Source organism: Scyliorhinus torazame, chromosome 7, assembly GCF_047496885.1.
Source record: "Scyliorhinus torazame isolate Kashiwa2021f chromosome 7, sScyTor2.1, whole genome shotgun sequence".
Classification (NCBI taxonomy): Eukaryota; Metazoa; Chordata; class Chondrichthyes; order Carcharhiniformes; family Scyliorhinidae; genus Scyliorhinus; species Scyliorhinus torazame.
The window spans coordinates 238,369,711-238,394,650 of NC_092713.1; the positions used below are offsets into that span (position 1 = coordinate 238,369,711).

The 24,940-nt window shown below is 46.4% G+C and overlaps 1 protein-coding gene across 6 annotated transcripts in view; it reads right to left on the minus strand.

Moving 5' to 3' along the window:
• Nucleotides 1-1,552: 1,552 nt before the first annotated feature.
• The window catches only part of rnf44 (ring finger protein 44), a 235,988-nt gene continuing 212,600 nt past the window's right edge, over nucleotides 1,553-24,940 (minus strand). For all 6 annotated transcript variants that reach the window (XM_072512197.1, XM_072512196.1, XM_072512193.1 and 3 more), the window contains one exon: nucleotides 1,553-2,955. In XM_072512197.1, coding sequence (XP_072368298.1) covers nucleotides 2,893-2,955 — 63 coding nt within the window. In that variant the 3' untranslated portion in view covers nucleotides 1,553-2,892. The remainder of the gene's footprint in view (nucleotides 2,956-24,940) is intronic.

The following is a 24,940-nucleotide window of genomic DNA, read 5'->3' on the forward strand; positions in this document are numbered from 1 at the left end:
TTCCACCAATCTTTGTGTCGTCCGCAAACTTACTAATCAGACCAGTTATATTTTCCTCCAAATCATTTATATATACTACGAACAGCAAAGATCCCTGCGGAACACCACTAGTCACAGCCCTCTAATCAGAAAAGCACCCTTCCATTGCTACTCTTTGCCTTCTATGACCTAGCCAGTTCTGTATCCATCTTGCCAGCTCATCTCTGATCCCGTGTGACTTCACCTTTTGTACCAGTCTGCCATGAGGGACCTTGTCAAAGGCCTTACTGAAGTCCATATAGACAACATCCACTGCCCTACCTGCATCAATCATCTTTGTGGCCTCCTCGAAAAACCCGTATCAAGTTAGTGAGACACGACCTCCCCTTCACAAAACTGTGCTGCCTCTCACTAATACATCCACTTGCTTCCAAATGGGAGTAGATCCTGTCTCGAAGAATTCTCTCCAGTAATTTCCCTACCACCGACGTAAGGCTCACCGGCCTGTAGTTCCCTGGATTATCCTTGTTACCCTTCCTAAACAAAGGAACAACATTGGCTAGTCTTCAGTCCTCCGGGACATCACCTGAAGACAGTGAGGATCCAAAGATTTCTATCAAGGCCTCAGCAATTTCCTCTCTTGCCTCCTTCAGTATTCCGGTCCTCGACCTTTCCTCTCAGGTTGCCTTGTGTCACGACCAGCCTTGCCAAAGATGACAATCCGGTTGCTCTGGTCAGTTGCAGCCCTCTCCAGATCTTTAATTGTTGCCTCCTGGGCCTCCACTCCACTTTCGGCTTTGTCCAGGGCCACCTGCATGTTAGCCAGAGCTTCGGCCACCACACCCTTCACCGAAGCTTGTATGTCTGATTTTGTTTCCTCTCGGTGTTCCTTCAAGTCTCAAGAGGAACATCTTCCATCCATCCCCTGGTGGGGGGGCTTCTCGTGTGGTGGATCGGTTCCTGTCGATCTGGCAAAGTCAGAGTTTTGTCGCCTTGTGCGCTGGTCGGTTTGGTCGCTTGCTGTTTGTCCAGGCTTTTTCCACTCCTGGTCTCCATTCGTCCTCTGGACTGGTTGCTGTTTGGCATCATTACTTTTTTCTTTGTTTTGTTAGTGATGTGGGTTTGATTTATATTGTTTGCGGCATTTTGGGGGCAAAAAGTGCCTATTTTTCAGGCTTGCGGGAGGAGAGCCACCTGATGTGCGACTTCTCAGCACATCCCCGTCACCTGGATAACTAATCCAGTGACAGTACCATTACACCACTGACTCTCCTTAAGGTTACTCATGAAAAACTGGAGCAAACCCCAATCCAATTTACTATCCCCTCCACCCAAACATGTTAAGTGGAAAGTTAATCTGCATATAGATTCCTATTTGGGTCTGGGAAGAGAAAATAATAGTTGTGCTTTCATCTTATACACAGAACATTGATGTCTTAGCATAAGTTATTTTCCACACACCTGTCCCCGGGGGGCAACCGCAAACAGCATGAATTAATCTACTTCCCTTAAGGCTCAGTGTCAGGAATAAGTTTTCTGAAGTTAGAAAATGAAATTCAGCCACAGAACATGGTTATGTTGGTATACATCATACATTTATTAGTGAACAACCCTCTCAAATCAGCCACAACAATAAAAAATGATTGCACTACCTGGTAAAGCATAACTAGCAACTTTCATAAAAAAAGTACAAATCTGTTAAAAATTTCGTCTCTGAAACAATTTGGTTTACAGATGTATAATACATTATAACTAGTTATGTTAAATGCTACAACAATATGATTCAAATGGGATGAAAACACAAAATGTTTAGCATCAGAACCATTTCCTATATATATATTAGCAAATTTCAAATACATACATGGCAAAATGAGGTAACTGTAACTGTGCAAGTACCAAAGCAAAAATCTTCCTAACACAGAACACAGGGCCCTGGCCCCTGGCCAATGGGTCTCCTACAGAGTCCACCGTCCCTCAGGTCAGGACTAATTAAAACAGTAAACAATCCACTATCCCACCACATAAATCATTGGTAAACAATTGGTGGCATCTACAGAGCAATCAACAACCACAAATCCTAAATAATTCAGCTGCTTGGAATAATTTTTGCACCACAAAGGCTGTGAGCTTAGGTATGTGTGCAGTACAGTGCATGGCAGTAATAGCTGAGCACAGATTCCCACCCCCACCCACAGCTGGATAGAGCTAGTCATCACCAGTCCAAGCTGGCTGGACACGCATGCATATGTGCACATTAAATATTTTCCCTCCTCTAATCTTTCACTCAAACACATTCACGCACTGTTATTCATGCAAACGATACAGGAAATATTTTGGAAGTGGTTAGGATAGTGTGTGCAAAGGCACACAAGAGAACTAGACCAGTGTATGGTACAAATACAAGAAAACATGGATAGGTACATTCAGACATTACACAGATAACATACAGACACGCGCACGCACACTCACACTTCTCAAACATCCTGCTTCGCTCCATCAGTACAGTATGCTGGAGGGTTTATTGGGCAGAGTACCCCATCGTCTTCCACCTACTGTTTCTTTTCGAGCATATGATGAAATCACAACCCCTCAAATTTCGTGTCAATACTTGGAATGATCATACAAACTATAAAATGTTAATACACATCAAAATACACGCAGGTTAAAATCTTTGGAGTTTGGAACACAATGTTAGTACAACACAACTCCATAACTGTTTCTAAGCGAAGATACTAGGTGTTTGCTGAAGTCATCAAATCGCACGGTGCAAACAGAGGTAACAGGACTCCAGATAAGATCCTAGATTGCTGTTGTTCAAGGGGAAGGCTCAAGGTAACACAGATGAGTGGGTGAACAGTGTGCTCTCCCACATCATCTAGGTAACGTCTTCAATATTGTGCTGCGGAAATGGCTTTACTCTAAATCTCGGTGAACTTCAGAAGCATCAGCTCGACAGATAGGACATGTACGATTCGTCTGGGTAAAGAAGAAACAATAAGTTAGTTTTACTATTGCAAATTACGTAATAATTATCTCATTAGCACTATAGCTTCACTGTAGAAGATATCGATAACATACTGATGACTTTTTGGATGAATACACTGTTTGGTGCTATACTGTACGCAAAGATATAGATATTACCCAAGATACAAGGCTCTTATAAACGTCATAAAATGAATCAAAGAAGGTGAAAAATGAAATTGGTCAGATCTCAATAGACACTTTAAGAGGATCAATCGATGCAGGAATTGTGTCAAAAATTGAGAGCAGCGAATGAGACAATTCACAAATTCAGAGAAAAAGTATACTGATCTATAGATGTATAAGCTTATCAATACTGGTTAAGAAATAATAGACTGAACCAGGTAATAGTATCTCTACTTAGAAATTAAGTGTTTTGTGAAGTCATCAAATCGAAGTACAAATCGGGGCAACACATCTCCAGATAAGATCATCAATTGCCATTGTTCAAGGGGAAAGCTTGAGTAATACAGGTGGGAGGGTGAACACTGCCCCATGTCTCCCAGGTAAATTTAATTTCTTTAGACTTCGGCCACACCTTTCACATGCATTAATTACTTACAAGGTAGAAAGTATGGAAAGCGAAGGGAAGTTTTTTAAGTGGATAACTTACAGGCAGAGTCAGAGATTGCTAAGGATTAAGGGAGAGACCAATGGGATATTACAGGGAGTAATTCTGTAGGATTGGTGCTTTAGGTTTGTAGAATTGGCTCAGTGGTAGCACACTCACTTCTGAATCAGACGGTTAGAGATTCAAGTCCACTCCATCTACCACTTTCAACATTCACTGCCGACACTACCGAAGCACAGTGGCAGCAGTGTGTACCATCCTACAAGATACACTGTAGCAGCTCACCAAGCTCCTTCGACGGCACTTTCCAAAATCGCAGCCTCTACCATCTAGAAGGACAAGGGCAGCAGATGCATGGGAACATGCAAGTTCCCCTCCTAGCCACACACCATCCTAACTTGGAAATATATCGCTGTACCTTCACTGTCCCTGGATCAATATCATGGAATTTGCTTCTTAACGGCATTGAGAGTGTACCTACGCCATATGGACTGCAGCGGTTCAAGAAGGCAGCCCACCATCACCTTCGTGAGGGCAATAAATGCAGGCCTTGCGAGTGAAGCCCATGTCCCATGAAATAATGTAGCCAACATTAATCAGTCTGCTACCTTACCAAAAACAGATTATCTGTTCATTTACTTAGGACATTGTTTTTTGAGGGATGTGACTGTGCACATATTGGTTCTTGCATTTTCTTGCAACAGTGCCTTCATTTTACAAGTACTTTGTAGCACAGTGGTTAGCACTGTTGCTTCACAGCTCCAGGGACCCAGGTTCGATTCCCGGCTTGGGTCACTGTGTGTGTGGAGTCTGCATGTTCTCCCAGTGTCTCCGTGGGTTTCATCTGGGTGCTCTGGTTTCCTCCAACAAGTCCCGAAAGATATGTTTGTTAGGTGAATTGGACATTCTGAATTCTCAGTGTACCTGAACAGGTGCCAGAGTGTGGCGACTAGGGGATTTTCACAGTAACTTCATTGCAGTTTAATGTAAGCCCACTTGTGACACTAATTAAGATCATTATTATTATTGTACGAAGTCTTACAACACCAGGTTAAAGTCCAACAGGTTTGTTTCGATGTCACTAGCTTTCGGAGCGCTGCTTCTTCCTCAGGTGAATGAAGAGGTATGTTCCAGAAACACATATATAGACAGATTCAAAGATGCCAAACAATGCTTGGAATGCGACCATTAGCAGGTGATTAAATCTTTACCGATCCAGAGATGGGGTAACCCCAGGTTAAAGAGGTGTGAATTGTGTCAAGCCAGGACAGTTGGTAGGATTTCGCAGGCCAGATGGTGGGGGATGAATGTAATGCGACATGAATCCCAGGTCCCGGTTGAGGCCGCACTCATGTGTGCGGAACTTGGCTATAAGTTTCTGCGCGGCGATTCTGCGTTGTCGCGCGTCCTGAAGGCCGCCTTGGAGAACGCTTACCCGGAGATCAGAGGCTGAATGCCCTTGACTGCTGAAGTGTTCCCCGACTGGAAGGGAACATTCCTGCCTGGTGATTGTTGCGCGATGTCCATTCATTCGTTGTCGCAGCGTCTGCATGGTCTCGCCAATGTACCACGCTTCGGGACATCCTTTCCTGCAGCGTATGAGGTAGACAACGGCCTGCGAAATCCTACCAACTGTCCTGGCTTGACACAATTCACACCTCTTTAACCTGGGGTTACCCCATCTCTGGATCTGTAAAGATTTAATCACCTGCTAATGGTCGCATTCCAAGCATTGTTTGGCATCTTTGAATCTGTCTATATATGTGTTTCTGGAACATACCTCTTCATTCACCTGAGGAAGGAGCAGTGCTCCGAAAGCTAGTGACATCGAAACAAACCTGTTGGACTTTAACCTGGTGTTGTAAAACTTCGTACTGTGCTCACCCCAGTCCAACGCCGGCATCTCCACATCATTATTATTATTGTTGGTTGTGGAGCTTTGAGTATCTTCAGGGCATGAAAAGCACTCCATAAATCAAAGTTTTGTTATTCTTTCTTTGATGGATTTTGGGATTTGGGGTAATAGGTGGCAATAAACCTCTCCAAGTAGGTCACTGGTAATGAAGTGAGGTGTGGCATGGCATGGGATCAATTATCTTGTGCGATTGGATCGACAAATACTTGGTGAAAAAGGGAAGCTATCATTCAGTAAATGCAAAGCTATGAAGCTGGAGATATTTAATAAATGGTAACAGTACATGAGAAAGGGATTAGGTGGGGTTACAGTGATAAGCACTCACGCAGCTAGGAGCGGTGGTGAAAAACAAAAACAGGATCTTAGGATGTGCAGCTTGAATGGAAGAACACAAATGGGTGGAAAATGTTTAATGTTGATATTCAGATATTTAGGTGTTCTCAGACATCTCACAAAGACGGGCAGCACGGTAGCATTGTGGATAGCACAAATGCTTCACAGCTCCAGGGTCCCAGGTTCGATTCCGGCTTGGGTCACTGTCTGTGCGGAGTCTGCACATCCTCCCCGTGTGTGCGTGGGTTTCCTCCGGGTGCTCCGGTTTCCTCCCACAGTCCAAAGATGTGCGGGTTAGGTGGATTGGCCATGATAAATTGCCCTTAGTGTCCAAAATTGCCCTTAGTGTTGGGTGGGGTTGCTGGGTTATGGGGATAGGGTGGACGTGTGGACCTTGGGTGGGGTGCTCTTTCCAAGAGCCGGTGCAGACTCGATGGGCCGAATGGCCTCCTTCTGCACTGTAAATTCTATGATTCTATGATTCTATAAAGTTAGCATGCAGATACAGCAAGCAATCAAGTAGTACAAGGAGTACAGGAGTGAGGACTCGGTGCTTCAATTCGACAGGGTTTTGGAGAGTCCGTACCTGGGCTATTCTGCACACCTTTAGTGTCCTTATCAATGGGCCGACATACTTACTTTTCAATTCACTGGCACCAGTACTGGGGAAATTGGAAGGGGGGGGGGGGGGGGGAGATCAAGTGATGGAAGATGTGATAACTTAAAAGGAGGGGCAAAAGCAAGCGAGCAAGATAGCAATAAGGGAATGATAATGAGTGTGGCAGGAAGGGACAGAGGGTACAAACTTAAGAGTGCGCCAGAAGATAAGACTAGATGTTGCAAAAGTAGTAAGACGACAGAACTAAAAAGAATCAGATTGGTAAAAGTAGACTGGAAGATAGTTTGTACAGTGCTTTCAGAACATTATAGACCCAACCAAACAGCAGGCTAGTCCAGACATGGTAATGTGTAACGAGACAGGATTAACAAATGAACTCATAGTAAAAGAGCCGCTCGGAAGCAGTGATCATATGATTACTTGCATTCAATTTGAGGTAGAGAAGAGGGAGTCTAAGACTAGTGTTTTAAACTTAAATAAAAGCAATTACAAGGGTATGAGTACAGAGTTGGCTGAAGCGGAGATATAGTGGAAGTTAATCAAGGAGATATTTCATAAGATTCAATAGATACCTTCAGCAAGAAAAAAAGACTCAAGGAAATTGATGCATTCATGACTAACCAAGGAAGTTAGAGACAGCATCGAACCCGGGTCCTCGGCTCTGTGAGGCAGCAGGGCTAACCACTGCGCCACCGTGCCATCCCTGATTAAATTATGGAGAGAAAACAAACTAGGAATATAAAAACAGACAGTAAAGAGTTTCTAAAGGCATTTAAAAAGGAAAAGCGCAATTAAGCGAGTGCTGGTCTTCCAGAGAGAGAGAGCTGGGGATTTAATAATGGGAAATGAGGAAATGGTCACAGTGGATCAAATAACATCCCAGAAATAATTGTAAATCAAGAAGTGAAATGGAGGGAGGAACCTAAAACAATTACAGTCAGTAGGGAAAGTGTACGAGGAAAATCATTAGACCCGAAGACTGATAAAAATCCAGGTCCAGATGTCTTCATCCTCGGGTCTTAAAAGAAATGGCTGCTTAAACAGTGGATGCATTGGTTTTAATTTTCCAAAATTCCCTAAATTCTGCCAAGGTCCCATTAGATTAGTAAATAGCAAATGTAACTCTTCTATTCAAGAAAGAAACGAAGGAGAAAGCAGGAAACTAAAGGCCAGTTATAGCCTGACATCCCGTCATGTGGAAATTAACGGAATCTATAATAAAGGAGGTTATAGCAGGGCACATAGAAAATGTTAATGCAATCAGGCCTTGGTTTTGTGAAATGGAAATCATGTTAGACTTATTTATTAGAGAGTTCTCTGAGTAACTAACAAGCAATGTGGATAAAGGGGAACATGTAGATATGGTGCTCCTGGATTTCCAAATGATAAAGTGCCATATCAAAAGTTACTACACAAAACAGGAGTTCATGGTGTAGGAAGTAATGTATTAGCACGGCTAACGGATTGCTTGGATAACAGAAAATCACACTTGAAAAAGTGGGCAGCACGGTAGCATAGTGGTTAGCACTGTGGCTTCACAGCGCCAGGGTCCCAGGATCGATTCCCTGCTAGGTCACTGTCTGTGCGGAGTCTGCACTGGTTTCCTCTGGGTGCTCCGGTTTCCTCCCAGTCCAAAAACGTGCAGGTTAGGATGATTGGCCATGCAAAATTGCCTTTAGTGTTCACAAAAGGTTAGGAGGGGTTATTGGGTAAGGAGGATAGGGTGGAAGTGAGGGCTTAAGTGGGTCGGTGCAGACTCGCTGGGCCGAATGGCTTCCTTCTGCATTGTATGTTCTATGTCTATGTATAACAGGAAGTGGTGTTGGAAAAAGGGGGCATTTTCAGGTTGGCAAGATGCAACCAGTAGAGTGTCACAGGGATTAGTCTTGGGCCTCAACTATTTATAATCAATATTAATGACCTGAATGAAAGGAACTAATAATGTATGATAGCTAGATTTGCTGATGACCACGATAGATTGGATGTCGGAGAATAAGTTGCAAGAGCAGGTAATAATAACAATCATAATAATCTTTATTAGTTTCACAAGTAGGCTTACATTAACACTACAATGAAGTTATTGTGAAAAGCCCCTAGTCGCTACACTACAGCGCTCGTTCGGGTACATGGAGGGAGAATCCAGAATGTCCAATTCACCTAACAAGCATGTCTTTCGGGACTTGTGGGAGAAAACCAGAGCACCCGGAGGAAACCCACACAGACACAGGGAGAAGGTGGAGACAGCGACCGAAGCTGGAAATCGAACATGGGTCCCTGGTGCTGTGAAGCAACAGTGCTAACCACTGTGCTACTGTGTCATCCCATTGTGCGAGTAATGAGTCTACAAAGGGACATAGGCAGGTAAAGTGGATAGGTAAAAATTTCTCAGATGGAGTATAATGTGTGAAATGTGAGCTTGCCTACTTTGGCAGGAAGAATTGAAAAGCTGTGTATTTATTTAAAGTTTTACAACACCAGGTCGAAGTCCAAATGGTTTGTCTCGAACCACCAGCCCTTGGAGTGCAGGTCCCCCACCAGGCGAGTGAAGCGGTGGGCTCCACAACCATACAAACAGACAAAGTCAATGATGCAAGACAACACCCTGAATGAGAGTCCCCGCAGGCAATCAAGTCTCCACAGATCCAGATGGAACGACCAGAGAGAGGGACAACCACAGGCCTAAAAGGTGTGAACCGTCCCAAGCAAGGACAGCCGGCAGGACCCTGTAAAGCACAGGCCAGACCGGGGGGAGGGGGAATGCAACGAGACAGGAATACAAGGTCCCGGCCGAGGCTGCACCCATGCGCGTGGAACCTGGCCACCAGCCTCCGCTCGGCGACTCTGCATTGTCACATGTCCTGAAGGCCACCTTGGAGAACGCGTACCCGAAGATCAGTGGCTGAATGTCCTTGACTGCTGAAGTGTTCCCCGACTGGAAGGGAACATTCCTGCATGCAATTGTCACGCGCTGTCCATCCATCCGTTGTCACAGCGTCTGCATGGTCTCACCAATGTACCACGCCTCGGGACATCCTTTCCTGCAGCATACGAGGTAGACAATGTTGGCCGAGTCACATGAGTATGTACCACGTGCCTGGTGGGTGGTGTTCTCACGTGTAATGGTGGTGTCCATGTTGATGATCTGGCACGTCGTACATGGCAGGGTTGTGTGGTGCCGTGGTCGCTGTTCTCCTGAAGGATGGGTAGTTTGCTGCAAACAATGGTCTGTTTGAGGTTGCGCTGTTATTTGAAGGCAAGTACTGGGATGTGGGGATGGGCTTGGCAAGATGTTCGTCTTCATCGATGATGTGTTGAAGGCTGCGAAGATGATGTCGTAGTTTCTCCGCTCCTGGGAAGTACTGGACGACGAAGTGTCAGTTGTGTCCTGTGTTTGTCTTCTGAGGAGGTTGGTGCGTTTCTTTCTGTGGTGCGTTGGAACTGTCGATCGATGAGTTGAGCGCCATATCCCGTTCTTACGAGGGCATCTTTCAGCGTCTGTAGATGTCGGTTACGTTCCTCCTCCGAGTAGATCCTGTGTATACGGAGGGCTTGTCCATAGGGGATGGCTTCTTTAATGTGTTAAGGGTGGAAGCTGGAGAAGTGGAGAATCGGGAGGTTAGCCCTGGGCTTGCGGTAAAGTGAAGTGCTGAGGTGACCGTCCTTGATGGAGATGCACGTGTCCAAAAATGTAACCGATTCTGGAGAGTAGTCCATGGTGAGTCTGAGCACGAGTCTTGAGTCGCCGAGCAGAAACTGACAGCCAAGTTCCGTACGCATGAGCACAGCCTCAACCGGGACCCAAGCCCCACCACTCAACCCCCACCATCCGGCCTGGGCCCGCAAAATCCCACCAACCGGCCCGAGACAACTCGCATCTCCCCAACCGGTGACCATTCCTCTCTCCAGTCGCTCCGCCCGGACCTGCAAAGACCCAACCACCTGCAAAGACTCACACCAAAAGCACCACCCTGCACCACTAACCCAGTCTACACATGTGGCTGTGGACCCACCCCCCACTCACCCAATGAAGGAGCTGCACCCCGATAGCCAGTGATTCGAAACAAACCTGCCGGACTTCAAGCTGTTGCTGCAGGACCTCTTACTGTGTCCACCCCAGTGCAACGCCGGCATCTCCACATCATATTGATTTAAATGGAGAGTAATTCCAGAACCCTGTGGTACAAAAGGGATCTAGGCGTCTTGTCTTGAAACACAAGATCTTAGTATGCAAGTACGGCAAGTGATTAGGAATGCAATGGGTGGTTATTGTTTATTGCAAGAGGAATAGAATATAAAAGTTGGGATGTTTTCTGAAGTTCGTGAGATCACATCTGAAGTACTGTATACAGTTTTGGTCACCTTATTCAGAAAGAATATAATTGCATTAGCAGTGCAGAGAAGGTTCACTCAACTGATTCCTGGGATGAAGGGTTTATCTCATGAGAAAAGGTTGGACCTGTATCGATTGGAGTTCAGAAGAATGAGAGATGATCTTATTGAACCATTTAAGTTACTGAGAAGACTTCCCAGGTTTCTTTTACTTATTTGTTCATGGAGTGTGGGCATTATTGGTTAGATCAGCGTTTATTGCACATCGCTAATTGCCCTTGAGAAGGTGGCAGTGAGCCACCTTCATGAACTGCTGCAGTCCATGTGTTGCAGGAACAACCACAGTACTGTTCGGAGGGAAGTCCAGGATTTTGACCCAGTGACAGTGAAAGAACGACAACACGTTTCCAAGTCAGGCTGCTGTGTGGCCTGGAGGGGAAATTGAAGTTAGTGGTGTCTCCACACTGCCCATGTCCTTCTAGGTGGTTGAGGTCACGGGTTTGAAAGGAGCCTTGGTGAGTTGCTGCAGTGTATCGTGTAAACGGCACATGCTGCTGCCACTGTGCATCAGTGATGGACGGAATGTTGAAGTTGGTGGATGGGATGTCAATCAAGCAGGCTGCTTTGCCCGGGATGGTGTCAATCTAAGAGTGTTGTAGCTACAGGCATGTGCAGATATTCCATCAAATTTGTGCCTTGCAAAGTGTGGGGAGTCAGGAGTTGATGTAGTAGCCGCACAATTTCCAGCCTCTGACCGGCTCTCATAACCACAGTATTTATATGGCTGAGCCAGTTCAGTTTTTGGTCAATGGTAACCCCCAGGATGTTGATAGTGGGATATTCAGCCAAGGTAATGCCACTGAATGTCATGGGGAGATATTTAGATTTTCTCTTGTTGGAGCTGGTCATCGCCTGGCACTTATGTTGCACAAATGGACTTGCCACTTATCAGCTTAATCCCGAATATTGTCCAGGTCTAGCTGCATATGGACATGGACTGCTTCACTGTGAGAAATTGCGAATGATGCGGACCATCGTGCAATCATCCGTGAGCATCCCACTTCTGACCTTATGTTGGAGAGCAGGACATTATGAAACAGCTCAAGGCAATCGGGGCTAGGAAACTATCCCGAGGAACTACTGCAGTGATTTTCCAGGACCGAGATGATGGATTTCCAACAACCACCACCGCTGTCCATTGTGCTAGGTATGACTCCGTACTCAGTCACATGTAGCCTTGATATCAAGGATAGTCACTCTCACCTCCAGTTCAGCTGAGGATGCAGAAAGGATATTTTCCCTTACAGGATAGACTAGAACTGGAGGACAGGGCTTAAAAATAAGATGGAGAGGAGAATTATTTTCTTTTGAGGGTCAGGTGTTTGTGGAATTCCCTTTCGAGAGCAGTGGAGGGTGGGTCATTGAATATGTTTAAAGCTGAATTAAATAGATTCGGGACTAACAAGGGAGCCAAAAGATAGAGGGGTAGGCAGCAAAGTAGAGGCCACAATCAGACCAGCCATGAACTAAATAGCAAAGCAGGCTCGATGTACTGAATGGTCTACACCAGCTCCTAATTCTATGTTCTGCTGGTGGTGCAGCAAAAGTTCACTGGATTGATTTCTTCGATTAAAGGGTTGTCTTATAATGAGATGTTCAGTAAATTGGGCCTATGATCCCTGGTGTTTTGAAGGACGAGAAGCGATATGATTGAAAGATCCTGAGCAGTTTGTCAGGGTAGACACTGACACCTTGTTTCCCTTGGCTGCAGACTCTAGAACTAGAGAGCAGAATCTCAAGATAAGGGGGAGGGTTTCTTCTCTCAAGGACGTAAATCTTTGGAGTTCGCATATCCTACTAGGACTTGGGATGCTCATTCATTGAGTATATTCAAGACTGAGAGCAATAGGATTTGGACACAAAGGGATTCAAGGGACCTGGGAATAAACTGGTAGAAGTTGAGTTGAGTTCCAAGATCAACCATGTTACTGAATAGTGGAGCAGGTTCAAGGGACCCAATGATTGACTCCTACTTTTTAAGTTCTGACCAGCCCCAGACTTGATAATCAGCTTGCACAAAGAAGTAGACCACTTTTGCCTAGAGCATTCTGAAGAGTTTTAAGACCCATATTGCTGGCAGTATATTCAACTTTGGCAGAAGTTAACAGAAAGGGAACTTAGTTGATAAACTGGTTTGGATTTGTGTGCTATAAGGAATAGCTATGGATACTAGAGATTTATACATTGGTGATCTCAAGTTCTTACAGCAACAGGACATCCCAAAATGCTTCACAGGCAATTAAATATTTCTGAAGTGTAGTAACTGATTTTTATATGCAAATATGGCAACTGATTTGTGCACAAAATCCCACATACATTAAATGAGAATAAAACTGCTTCTGTTAGTGGTTTCAATTGACAGATAAATATTGGTCAGGAAATATTCCTACTTTCTTCAAGTACCACTGACAGTTCATTTACATCCACTTCAATAGACAGAGGGCCTTGATTTAATATCTAGTCTGAAAGGGAGCAACTCCAATATGCAGGACTCACTCAGAACAAAGTGTCAACCTATATTAGGTGCTCACATCCGGTAGGAGGACTTGAAACCACAAATATCTAACTCCACAGCATAAGCAGTTACAGACCAAATCAAATCAACACCTGATCTCAGGAGAAATATAGATCAACTGAATCCCAGAGAGATGCCCAATATTCAAGCAAAGTCTTGGACATGGTTACGTGGATTCGGTTTAGAAAAGATGAATACACAGTTTGAATTATAACTTGTCCATACAGAGGACAGTGAACATGTGGAATGCCCTATTCAGAAACATTGTAACAGAAAGTGCTGGAAATGTCAAAATGGTTAGGAATACCTTTATGGCAGACAGGGTTATCTTATAAAGTACATGAGATAAAAGTGGGGTATAAAGTTGGCAGCTGTGAAGGGGTACTGCAGAGTGTACAGCCTATTCAGAGGTTGGTGGATAAACAGGTACCAGAACGTTTTAAGGACTTTCTTTGTAAAGGTACGGTTTACTCGTTTGTGCAAGGTGGAGTAGGTAAGGCGATTAAGACCTTAAGGGATACAGGAGCAAGTCAATCTCTAATGGTGAGAGATAAGGAGATATGTAGTTTGGAAGGAGTTTCGGCAGATAATATGTGGAATTAGTGGTGAGAGCAGTGTGCCACTATGTAAAGTACAGTTAGAGAGTCCAATGAACTGTGAAGTTGTAGTAGGAGTAACAGAAAAATTACCCTTTTCAGCAATACAATTTATCCTAGGTAGTGATTATAGCTGGATCACAGGTCGGAGTCCAGCCTACTGTGGTTGAAAAGCCAGTGGAAAGTCAAGCAACTGAGATATTGCAGGAAGTATATCGGGGACAGTTTCCTGATTGTGTGGTAACCAGATTACAAAGCCGCAGGATGAGACAGAGTGCCGATAGGGAGGCGGAGGTTCAGAAACCATGTTTGATCAGATGGTTAGGAAAGAACAAAAGCAGGTGGTGGATGAAGCGGATATCTTTAGTTGGCTGAATTACAACAGAAAGATTCAGAGATAAAGCAGTTATATCAGAAAACATAAATGGAAATGGAATGAGTATATACCAGAGTGTTATTATTATTAACTATACATTAGAAATAATGCAAAAATGGAGACGGTTACATATTCAAGGAGATAAGACAAGTGGTATTACAATGGTAGAAATGAGGTTTGGCGGTTATAACACGTGGTTCTAGTAGGGGGTCATTTAGGAGTAAGGAATCATAGAATTTACAGTGCAGGAGGCCATTCGGCCCATCGAGTCTACACCAGCTCTTGGAAAGAGCACCCTACTTACGCCCACGCCTCCACCCTATCCCCGTAACCCAGTAACCCCAGGTAACCTTTTTGGACACTAAGGGCAATTTATCGTGGCCAATCCACCTAACCTTCACATCTTTGGACTGCGGGAGGAAACCGGAGCACCCCGAGGAAACCCATGCGGGAAAACTCAAGCAAAAACACAAAAATAATTTTATTAGCCTGTACTGTATAAGGACGTAGTTAAATTTGCGCAAATGTCACACATATCAGGTATCAGGGGAACCAGCACCTTTAATACACATTACAGCATTTGAAGAACCTTTTACTGGAGTCCTAATTGATTGCTGGGACCCCTGCCTAAAACCAAAATGTGAATCAGTATCTGTTGACCATAATGAATGTGTCTACTAGGTGTACGGTGGCAATTCCATTAAGAAAGAGGGTTGTAATGGAATTAACCCAATTGTTTACTAGATATGGACTACTAAAAGCAATTCAATCAGATCAGAGATCCAATTTTATGTCGAAGTTATGGACGTGGTAGGAATAAAGCAATTTAACTCAATGGCGTACCATCGGGAATCACAAGGGGCATTAAAAAGGTTGCATCAAACTCTAAAGACCATGTTGAGGGCCAATAGCCAGAATTATCCTGGGGATTGGGACAAAGGCATCCCATTTATATTATTTGCAATTAGGGATGCACCCAATGAATCAACTAAATTCAGTCCATTTGAATTGATTTTTGGTCATGAGGTGAGAGGACCATTTAAATTGATCAAAGAGAAATTGGTGAGTCAGTGATTAGAGACGACATTGTTGGACTACATGTTAAACGCTAGGGAGAGATTAACTCGGGCTGGTGAGTTGGCTTGGAAACATTTAAAATGATTATAACGGGTAAAGAAAAAGAGAGGTAGATAAGTCGTTAAAAATTGTAATTTTGTTAGCGGGGTGGGGGTGGGGGCGAGTACTAGTATTTTACCAATGGTAGGTGAACCATTAAATACAAGATTTAGTGGGCCTTATCAAATTGAAAGGAAATTGAGTAAGGTGAAATATTTGAAAAGAACATCAGACAGAAGGGAAACTCAAGAATATTTCATGTTAATATGTTCAACAGTTATTTTGATAGAGAAGGGGAGAAGGAAAGAAGGAGCAAATGTTAGTTGTAGCTCAGGGAGAAGAGATAAATCCAGATTATTCCAAATTTGGCAATCCTCAAATTACAAAGAATGAGGAAGTATTAAAAAAATGGGATAAATTATTGAGTTACCTTCTGGAAGAAAATCAAAATGATCTAAAAATGAGTTGTTACAGTCACGAAGATCGGTATGTGGGAATAATTTGGGAAGTACAAAAGTGATTATGCATGATGTAGATATAGGAAATGCTATTCCCATTAAACAATATCCATACAAGCACAATCCATTAAAGTTAGCACTGGTACAAATGGAGATGGCTGATTTATATGAACAACAAACAGAGGGGCGGCACGGTAGCACAGTAGTTAGCACTGTTGCTTTACAGCTCCAGGGTCCCAGGTTTGATTCCTGGCTTGGGTCACTGTCTACGGAGTCTGCACATTCTCCGTGTGGGTTTCCTCCGGGTGCTCCAGTTTCCTCCCACAATCCAAAGATGTGCAGGTTAGGTGGATTGGCCAAGCTATATTGCCCTTGGTGTCCAAAAAGGTTAGGTGGGGTTACGGGGATAGGATGGAGGTATAGAATCATAGAATCTACAGTGCAGGAGGCCATTCGGCCCATTGAGTCTGCACCGCCCCTTGAAAGAGCACCCTATCTAAGCCCATACTTCCACCATGTACCCACACCTCCACTCTATCCCGTAACCCCACCTAACCTTCTAAGGGCTGTTATCAATTATATTTGGCTATCCAACAGATCCCAAAGGAAGCAGAATACAAAACAGTTGATAAATATTGCTGCTGCATCGATCAACAATCTATCAAGTGAGGAATTCTGCTGCATGACCAGGCAACTACATATTGATTAAGCTTTTGTTGTGTAACTATATAGATGCAATCTTAGAGACCACCCGGGTCTTTGGAAATCTATTTTGCTTTAAGGAGTGATTAAATTTATGATCACGACTGTAACATGAGAAGACTAAAATGGACTATATTCATTTTGATGTTTGCCTGTTTAAAACTGTAAAATGATATGTTGTATCGAGTACAACAGGGCTTGTCAAACTCAGGATCGTGACCGAGTGTTGGGGTGTGTGTGTGTGTGTGGCGGAGCGATCGGTTTTGGCGCTCCTGATCGCGGGAGAAGTGCCCAACAGCCACGACTGGCTTTTAGGTTGAGAAATGCCGCCCACGTCTGCCAGCAGCCACAGCATCTTGCCTTGCTCCATTTGATTGGCACCCAGATTACCCAATGGGTGATTAGCTTTCCTAACGTCACATCTGACATCTAATTGTTCTGCTGACCAATAGGAGGCAGGTACGGTACTTCCGGCAGTGGACTGTTGGAGTTCGGGGCCTGTGAGCGTGGCCGAGTGAGGTTTGTGTGAGAAGTGAGAATGGTGGGTTCTCGATGCTGGCAGTCAGCATCAGTTCACTGGCTTCCACAAGTACTTCAATGTCTACACCATCACAGGGAGGAGGAAGTATGTGATAGCTACATTAGGGATTGCAACAATTTGTTTGTTCTTCAAACTGAGATCAAAAAAGAAGATCCCAGCAGCAATCACAGAATATAAATTGTGTGGTTCTCCTCTGCAGCAGGGTAAGTGGAATTTAAGCACCAGCATGTGAAATGTGTGTGCATGTTTGAAACCTCTGTACATAATGGTGTATTATAAGTTGTTAGTCTTTACAAATAAAACTCATGGGATGCCATGTGCTGTTTAAAAAAAAGAAAATGCCGTCCGTATGCATGCCCCCTCAGGCAGATCCGGCAGTGCATCAGTCTGGTGCCCAGTGTGGCAGACTGCCACTCCTGACTTTAGCATGCTATCCCAGTACTGTCTCGCACTGACGTCAGCGTTCTGTCCCAGGACCAAATTTCCTTTTAAAATCGGCAGTGTCTTCGCACCAGGAGTGATGAGAGTACGCCACGCGCCCGGCACGCATACTGACGTCACGCGATCCGTGCTTTGGGCGTGAAATCCTGTCTCATTAAAGGCAAGCAAAAAAGTCAGTCGCGAAGTTCTGGCAGCGTGGGTCACGAAGGTCAGCTGGCATGGGATGAAAGGATTGTCTGGCTGGCGTGGGTCCCGAAGAATGGCTGGATGGTAAAAATGGGTCCTGGGCAAAAAGCTTTGAAAAACACCAGAGTAGAAGTTGTATATAATCTTCAGAAATGTTTAACATTAAAAGGGTTTTAGAAAATGAAGCCACCTGTTTGCATTGCTGGTTCCTTTTTTCTTAAGACAGAGGTGTGACGATTGGAAGATATCAGGAAAATTGGAGTATAATTGCAATGGGCAATTCAAGGGTTAAAAGCCTGCACTTAGAATGTGTTTGTTTAAAAATTATTCTGTTTGCAGAACCTGGGTGCTTTTAACAGCCAGCCTGTGAAATTGACACAGGAACGCATTTATCAGTCTGGGTTAATGCACAGTGGATTGACTGGAGAAGTCCTGGGGAGTTAGTGTGTTTTTGCACCCTGCAGAGATAATGTTTTCCATCTTGGGGAGATGAGATCATTGCTGGGTGGAGCACTAAAAGGCAGAGAGGCAGTAAGTTTGGAGAAGCCTTGAGAGCAAGAGAGAGGAGCTGAGTTCTGATCTGCCTGATAAGTCCACAATTCTGTCCAAGTATGACAGTTAAAAAAGAATAATAAGACTTCCGGTGGCGTTTGTGAGCGGAGCGGTCACAGCACAAAGGCCCCCCGCAGTTCCACGAAGTCAGGGTTAAAACTTTTTTACGTTTCCGCGAAATCGGGAACAGGGCCCTCGGGAGAGGAGTGATCCGGCGGCGCGGCGCGGCACCCCCACCCCCCCCCCCCCCGCCCCGCACGGCAGGAGAGTGCAGGGCAGGACAAGCTGCGGCCAGGACCGAAGCAGGGGCCGAACCTGCAGGGAGGAAGGAACGGAGAAGCAACTGACCCTCCCCCCCCCCCCCCACACGGGAGAGCGAGGGTGCGACGAGCGGCAGCCGGACCGAGCAGCGGGGACCGTCCGATCGACTCGACCCCCCCCCCCCCCCGGCGGCAACCACCACGAGGCAGGAACAAAGAGGTACTCCGGACCACTCTCCCTCTCTCTCTTGACCTGGGTGAGTAAGGGAAATGGAAGGAAAAAATAACGTTTGCAAAAACAAAACTCGGAAAAGAAAACTTTTAAACGTTAAAAAAAAATTCATTTGGCACTTTTCTTGTTCTCACCCAAAACAAGTTCACCTGAGAAGAATTTAATAAAAGAGGGAAAAATAAAGTGGTAAAGCAGAGAAGGGAGGGGAGAAGAAAAAGGGAAAGGGGGGGTGGGGTGGGGAAGAGAAAATAAACAAATAAATAAATAGAGGGGGGGGAGGGGGGGGGAGGAGGGAAAAAAAAAGGGGGGGGGGGTAGAAATGCCAGAGGGGAGCCAAAGCAGAGGGAGAAGGGGCACCAAAGGCAGACTGGGCAATGGCAAGCCAGTTCAGATGAGCCAATCAGCGAGCAAAGCGGCAGAACGGAACTATCGCCGCATCAAAAAGAGCTGGGCAGACAGGTGCAGTCTCCCCCAGGGCCAGGGGGGAGCTGGAACTGGAAGGCAGCCTTTGCCGATGCACTGAGGGAACATCAGCAGGTAAACAAGGCAGAGGCTAGGGCAGACATTGAGGCTGCAGTGCAGGCAGCAATGGCCAAGGCCCGAACGGAAGTGCAGCAGGCCCTGGGCAGAGTAGATGAGAAATTGGACGCCCAAGGGAAGAAACTGGAAGTCCAAGAGGCGACCATCAATGAGCTGGAGAAAGCAGCGACTGACGTGAGCAACCGGATCACGGCCCTGGAGAAGAAGGTGGCGAGACTGGGCACAACACAGGGGAGCCTGAAGGGCAGAGTGGGCGACCAGGAAAACCACTCGAGGAGGCAAAATGTCAGGATAGTGGGCCTACCAGAGGGGATCGAGGGTAGAAACCCCACGGCATACGTGGCCGAGATGCTGGGCAACTTAGCGGGGAAGAAAACCTTTCCCAGCCCGCTAGAAATGGACAGACCACACTGGTCGCTGCGCAGAAGCCCAAAGCAGGGGAACACCCGAGAGCAGTTACAGCTAAACTGCACCGGTACCAAGATAGGGAAAAAATCCTACGCTGGGCCAGGAAAAACAGAACCTGCAAATGGGAAGGGCATTTACGAGGACATTGGGGCAGACCTAGCCAGGAGACGGGCCGAGTTTAATAGAGCGAAAGCAGCTCTTCAGGAGAGCAACGTGCGTTTTGGTATGTTGTACCCAGCGAAACTCTGGGTCACATACCAAGAAAGAGAATACTTCTTTACAGCCCCTGCCGAGGCAAACAAGTTTGTCGAGGAACACGGGCTGGAAAACCACCAGCGAAGGTAGATATGAGGGGCCCCTGGCAGGGGGCAACAACACGCCGAGGGGGGGGGGGGGGGGGGGGGGGGGGGGTGAGGCAATGCCAGGCCTCCCTGCCCCCTCCACGCTGAGCGCACCCTGAACTAAGAACAGACCACTGCCCGAGGGACCGCTTCAGGTGGGAGGCCAGTCCCCAGCACGAGGGAACGAGAGTAGCGGGGAAGGGAGGGCAAGCAAGAGGAGTGCAAGCAAGAGGAGTGCAGGGTAGGATGGGGGAAGAGCTGGCAGAAAACCGTAGAGGCCGGGCAGGGGAGAAGCGAGACAGTAACTCCCGAGAGGGGGGCCACCGTACTAGCGGGAAAGCTAGCGCCGGGGACATGCAACAAAGCAGGGCCGCAGCGCGCCCCCAACAGGGGGGAAGGCGCCAGGCTGGAGGTGGAGGGGACCACTCAACAGGAACAGGGGAAAGAGGGACAAAGGAGGGGTACAAGGGAGAGGGGGGAAAAGGGGAGAGACCGGGAAGGGGGGGGGGGAGACACAGGGAAGGAGAGACCGGGGAGGGGTGACACAGGGAAGGAGGGACAAACAGGGCTTGAAAAGGAATTGGGCTACAAAATGCCACAACCAAGGGCTCGAAACAAGGAATCGCTGCAAGCACCCACCCGGTCCGGTCTCTGGGCGAAGGGAGACCCCAGAGTGCAGGGGACTACGCGCATGGCGGACGCACAGTGGGCGGCCATGTCGGGTGCCCCCTGGACACAGGGAAACCCTGGAGCGCAGGGACCCGACCGCATGGAGAGAGCAGTGACAGCGGCCATCCTGGACGGCCCCCTAACAAAGGGAAATCCCGGAGGGCAGTGGCGCGTCCACCAGGTAAGTATGGTTAATCCCACAGGAGCGACGGGACAGAAGCCCCCACCAGGATAGTCACCTGGAACGCAAGGGGACTCAATGGCCCAGTGAAGAGACCCAGAGTCCTCACCCACCTAAGAAATATGAGGGCCGACATAGTCTTCCCCCAAGAGACACACCTGAGAGAGCAGGACCGACTGCGGGTAAGAAAGGGCTGGGTGGGACAAACCTACCATTCCTGCTATGGAACAAGCGCCAGGGGGGTGGCGATATTGATCGGCAAGAGGACGATGTTTAGGGCGACAAAGGCGGTTCCGGACCCAGGGGGATGGTATATCATGGTCAGCGGGGCCCTGGATGGGGCACCGGTAGTACTAGTTAAAGTGTACGCACCCAACTGGGACGACACAAGCTTCATCAAGAAGACCATGGGGGGGGGGGGGGGGGTCTTCAACTGTGTACAGGACCCAACGACTGACAGATCAAACCCAAAAACAGGGAATACCTCAAGCATGGCAAGGGAACTCAGTCACTTTATGGAGCAGAGGACCCCTGAAGGTTCGCCCGCCCGGGGGAGAAGGAATTCTCCTTCTTCTCCCCAGTCCACAGCGTATACACCAGAATTGACTTCTTTGTGGTAGGGGAAACGGTGCTTCCGGGGATAGATAAGGTGGAATACTCCGCAATTGTGACATCAGACCACGCTCCACACTACATGGACATGAGGCTGGAGACGGGCAGGGCCCAACGCCCCACATGGAGGTTGGGCGTCGCCCTACTAGCGGACAAGGCCTTCAACAAAAGGTTATCACGGGCCATTGTGGAGTACACAGAACAACCAGAACGGGGAGGTCTCACCCTCCACGTTCTGGGAAGCACTAAAGTACTAAGAGGGGAAATCATCGCTTTCAAAACGCGAAGAGATAGGGAGGAAAGGGTGGCGAAGCAGCAGCTGGTTGACTCCATACTGGAGGTAGACCGTAAATACACCGAGGCCCCAACCGTAGAGCTCCTGGCGGAGAGGAAAGAGCTACAAAGGAACTTTGACCTGCTCTCCACCAGGAAAGCAGTGCACTAACTCTGCCAGGCACGTGGGACCCTATACGAACATGGAGACAAAGCCAGCCGCCTGTTGGCACACCAGCTAAGAAAGCAGGCAGCCACCAGAGAAATTGCACAAATCAGGGATACCAAACGCACGCTAGAAACTGAACCAGAAAAGATCAACAAAACCTTCAAGGCCTTCTACCAAGGGCTGCACACCTCAGAGCCCCCAATGGGGGAGTCTGGGATGAAACGGTTCCTTGATGGACTGGACATTCCAGCCGTGGGAGAGGGCAAGAAACGGGGCTTGGAAGTACCACTAGCACTGGGAGAGATCATGGACAGCATTAGCTCCATGCAGGCGGGGAAGGTGCCGGGACCCGAAGGTGCCGGGACCCGATCTATTTCTGGGGAGGAGGGCGGGCGCCCTTGCCTTTGCCTCCCTGATCGCCCGCCGTAGAATCCTGTTCGGCTGGCGGTCAGCAGCACCACCCAAAGCTGCAGACTGGCTGTCCGACCTCTCGGAATATCTCCAAATGGAGAAAATCAAATTCGCCATCCGAGGGTCAGACGACGGCTTCCACAGAACGTGGGAGCCATTCACCCAATTGTTCCGAGACCTGTTTGTGGCCAACAAACAAGCAGAAGAATAGCCAGGTAGCCAAGAAACAGGAGAGAGTAGCCAAAGCATGAGCGGGAGAGATAGACCGGGAGAGGGGGTGGAACGGACAGCTAAATCTAAGAGGAAGGAAAGGCAAACCACAGGGGAGGAGGGGCGGGGGGGTAGAGAGAAGTGTCGGAACAATAGAGGAGAGCCAGGGAGGGGAAAGGGAGGCAGGGAAACGTTAACAAACTTAATGTCCACAGGAACAGAGAAAACGTGGAAGATGGGAGGGCCGCAGAAGCGGAAGTGCGCAGAAGCGGAACGAGATGACAACAAACTCCGTCTGGGAGAAGCAAGGGACGACAACACCACAAACAGATGCCTACTTATGTGTGTAAATAATTTTGCCAAGTGTACAGAGCTGCTGCTGTTGAGCGGGAGCATAATACCGTCCGATGGCTTCTCAGGGAAAATTTCTCAGGGAAAATTAAAACATCAGCAGCAGCGACCCGTAGGGGAGTGGGGGTGAGTGCTCCGTTGGGAGGGTGTGGGAAGACTGAGCAATACAATATATTGCTATTGTATATTCTCTTTTTGCACTATGTTAATGTTCACTCTATTTTGCTGGGTTAGGATTATTACTATTTATTATGAAAAACTTTGCAAAACTTTAATGAAAAAATATTTAAAAAAAAAAAGAATAATAATATTTTAAAGCAGAACAGTCTTGTCTGAAGACAAGGAAGAGATTCAAACAAACTAATTCAAGCAGCTGTTTGAAGGCATTCAGCCAGAGTCTGAAGGGGTTCCAGCCAGGGCCAAATCTGTTTTATAAAGCAAGCAAGCCCTACTAACTTTAAGATGGATTATGTTTCCTGCTTTTTAATGGGAAATTGTACAGCTGTGTTAAGTGGTAATTGTAAGATGTTCTTTTTTGGTGTGAAGTTAAAAGTCTAATCTTGTATTCACAAAAGTTTTGTTTTAGAAATACCAAAGTCCTATATTTTTCCCCATGCAATCACTCCTGGAGTATTCTTAAAATAAACTAAAATATTGGTGTTTCGGTCCAGTATCCTAGCCACTGTTGGGGTCTGGTCTGGGATCATGTAATGAGCCAAATTTAATTAATGCGCATGAACATTTCTCAAATAATGATCAAAACATGATGTAGCGTTTGAAAATGAAAAACATGAATCAGCTGCTAGAATTTTAGACTTGGGTAAGTCTGACTTTAACAGGATGAGACAGAGACTGCCCACAATAAACTGGGAAGATCTGTTAATGGGTCTAACGACTGAAGAACAGTGGAGAATATTTTAAGAAACATTTAACTAAATACAGAGAGAGTCTATACCCCAAAAAGAAAAAGCTTCACTTCACAAAAAACCCTGAAAACAGCCACGGGCAACTAAAGAGGTTAGGGACAGCATAACACTGAAGGGCTTACAAAAATGCAAAACACAGCACAGATCCAGATAAATGGGATAGATACAAAGATCAGCAAGAGTCAAAAAGCATCTTATAAGAGCTACTAAAAGGGATTATGAAAGGAAACTTGCAAGGGACATCAAAATCATTAGGAAGCAAGTTTATAGTCCCATAAAGAGAAAGTGGGTGGTCAAGTGCAATGCAGGCCCACTAACTGCTGAAAACAGAGATATTGTGATTGATGATGGGGGAATGGCAGACAGATTGTACAATTACTTTGTCTCAGTATTTACAGCGGAAAAGGAGAATAACTTGCCGGAAGTCGCAAAAAAATTAATAGTCGATCGAGGACAGGGACTTAATACAATTAACTTAATCACAGCACCAGTAACTAGGAAATTATTGGAACTAGAGAGCAACAATCCCAGGACCTGATGATTTCCATCCAAGGGTTCTAAAGGAAGTACTGGCTGCCATAACTATAATCTTTCAAAGTTCCCCAGATTCATTAGTAGTCCCTCTGGATTGGAAAATTGCACATGCTCCTCCACATTTTTTTATTAAAGAATTTTTTTTTTTGGAGTACCCAATTCTTTTTTCCCCCAATTAAGGGGCAATTTAGCGTGGCCAATCCACCTACCTTGCACATCTTTGGGTTGTGGGGGCGAAACCCACGCAAACACGGGGAGAATGTGCAAACTCCACACGGACAGTGACCCAGAGCCGGGATCGAACCTGGGACCTCGACGCCGTGAGGCAGCAGGGCTAACCCACTGCGCCACCGTGCTGCCCTCTACACATTTTAATGATGAAAGGGGGAAACCAGGGGACTAGCCTTACATCTGTGGTGGGCAAATTGCTGGAGTCTATAATTTTGGTTGATCAGGAAGAGCCAGCATGGATTCATGATGGGAAGGTCGTGCCTGTCAAATCTCATTGAATTT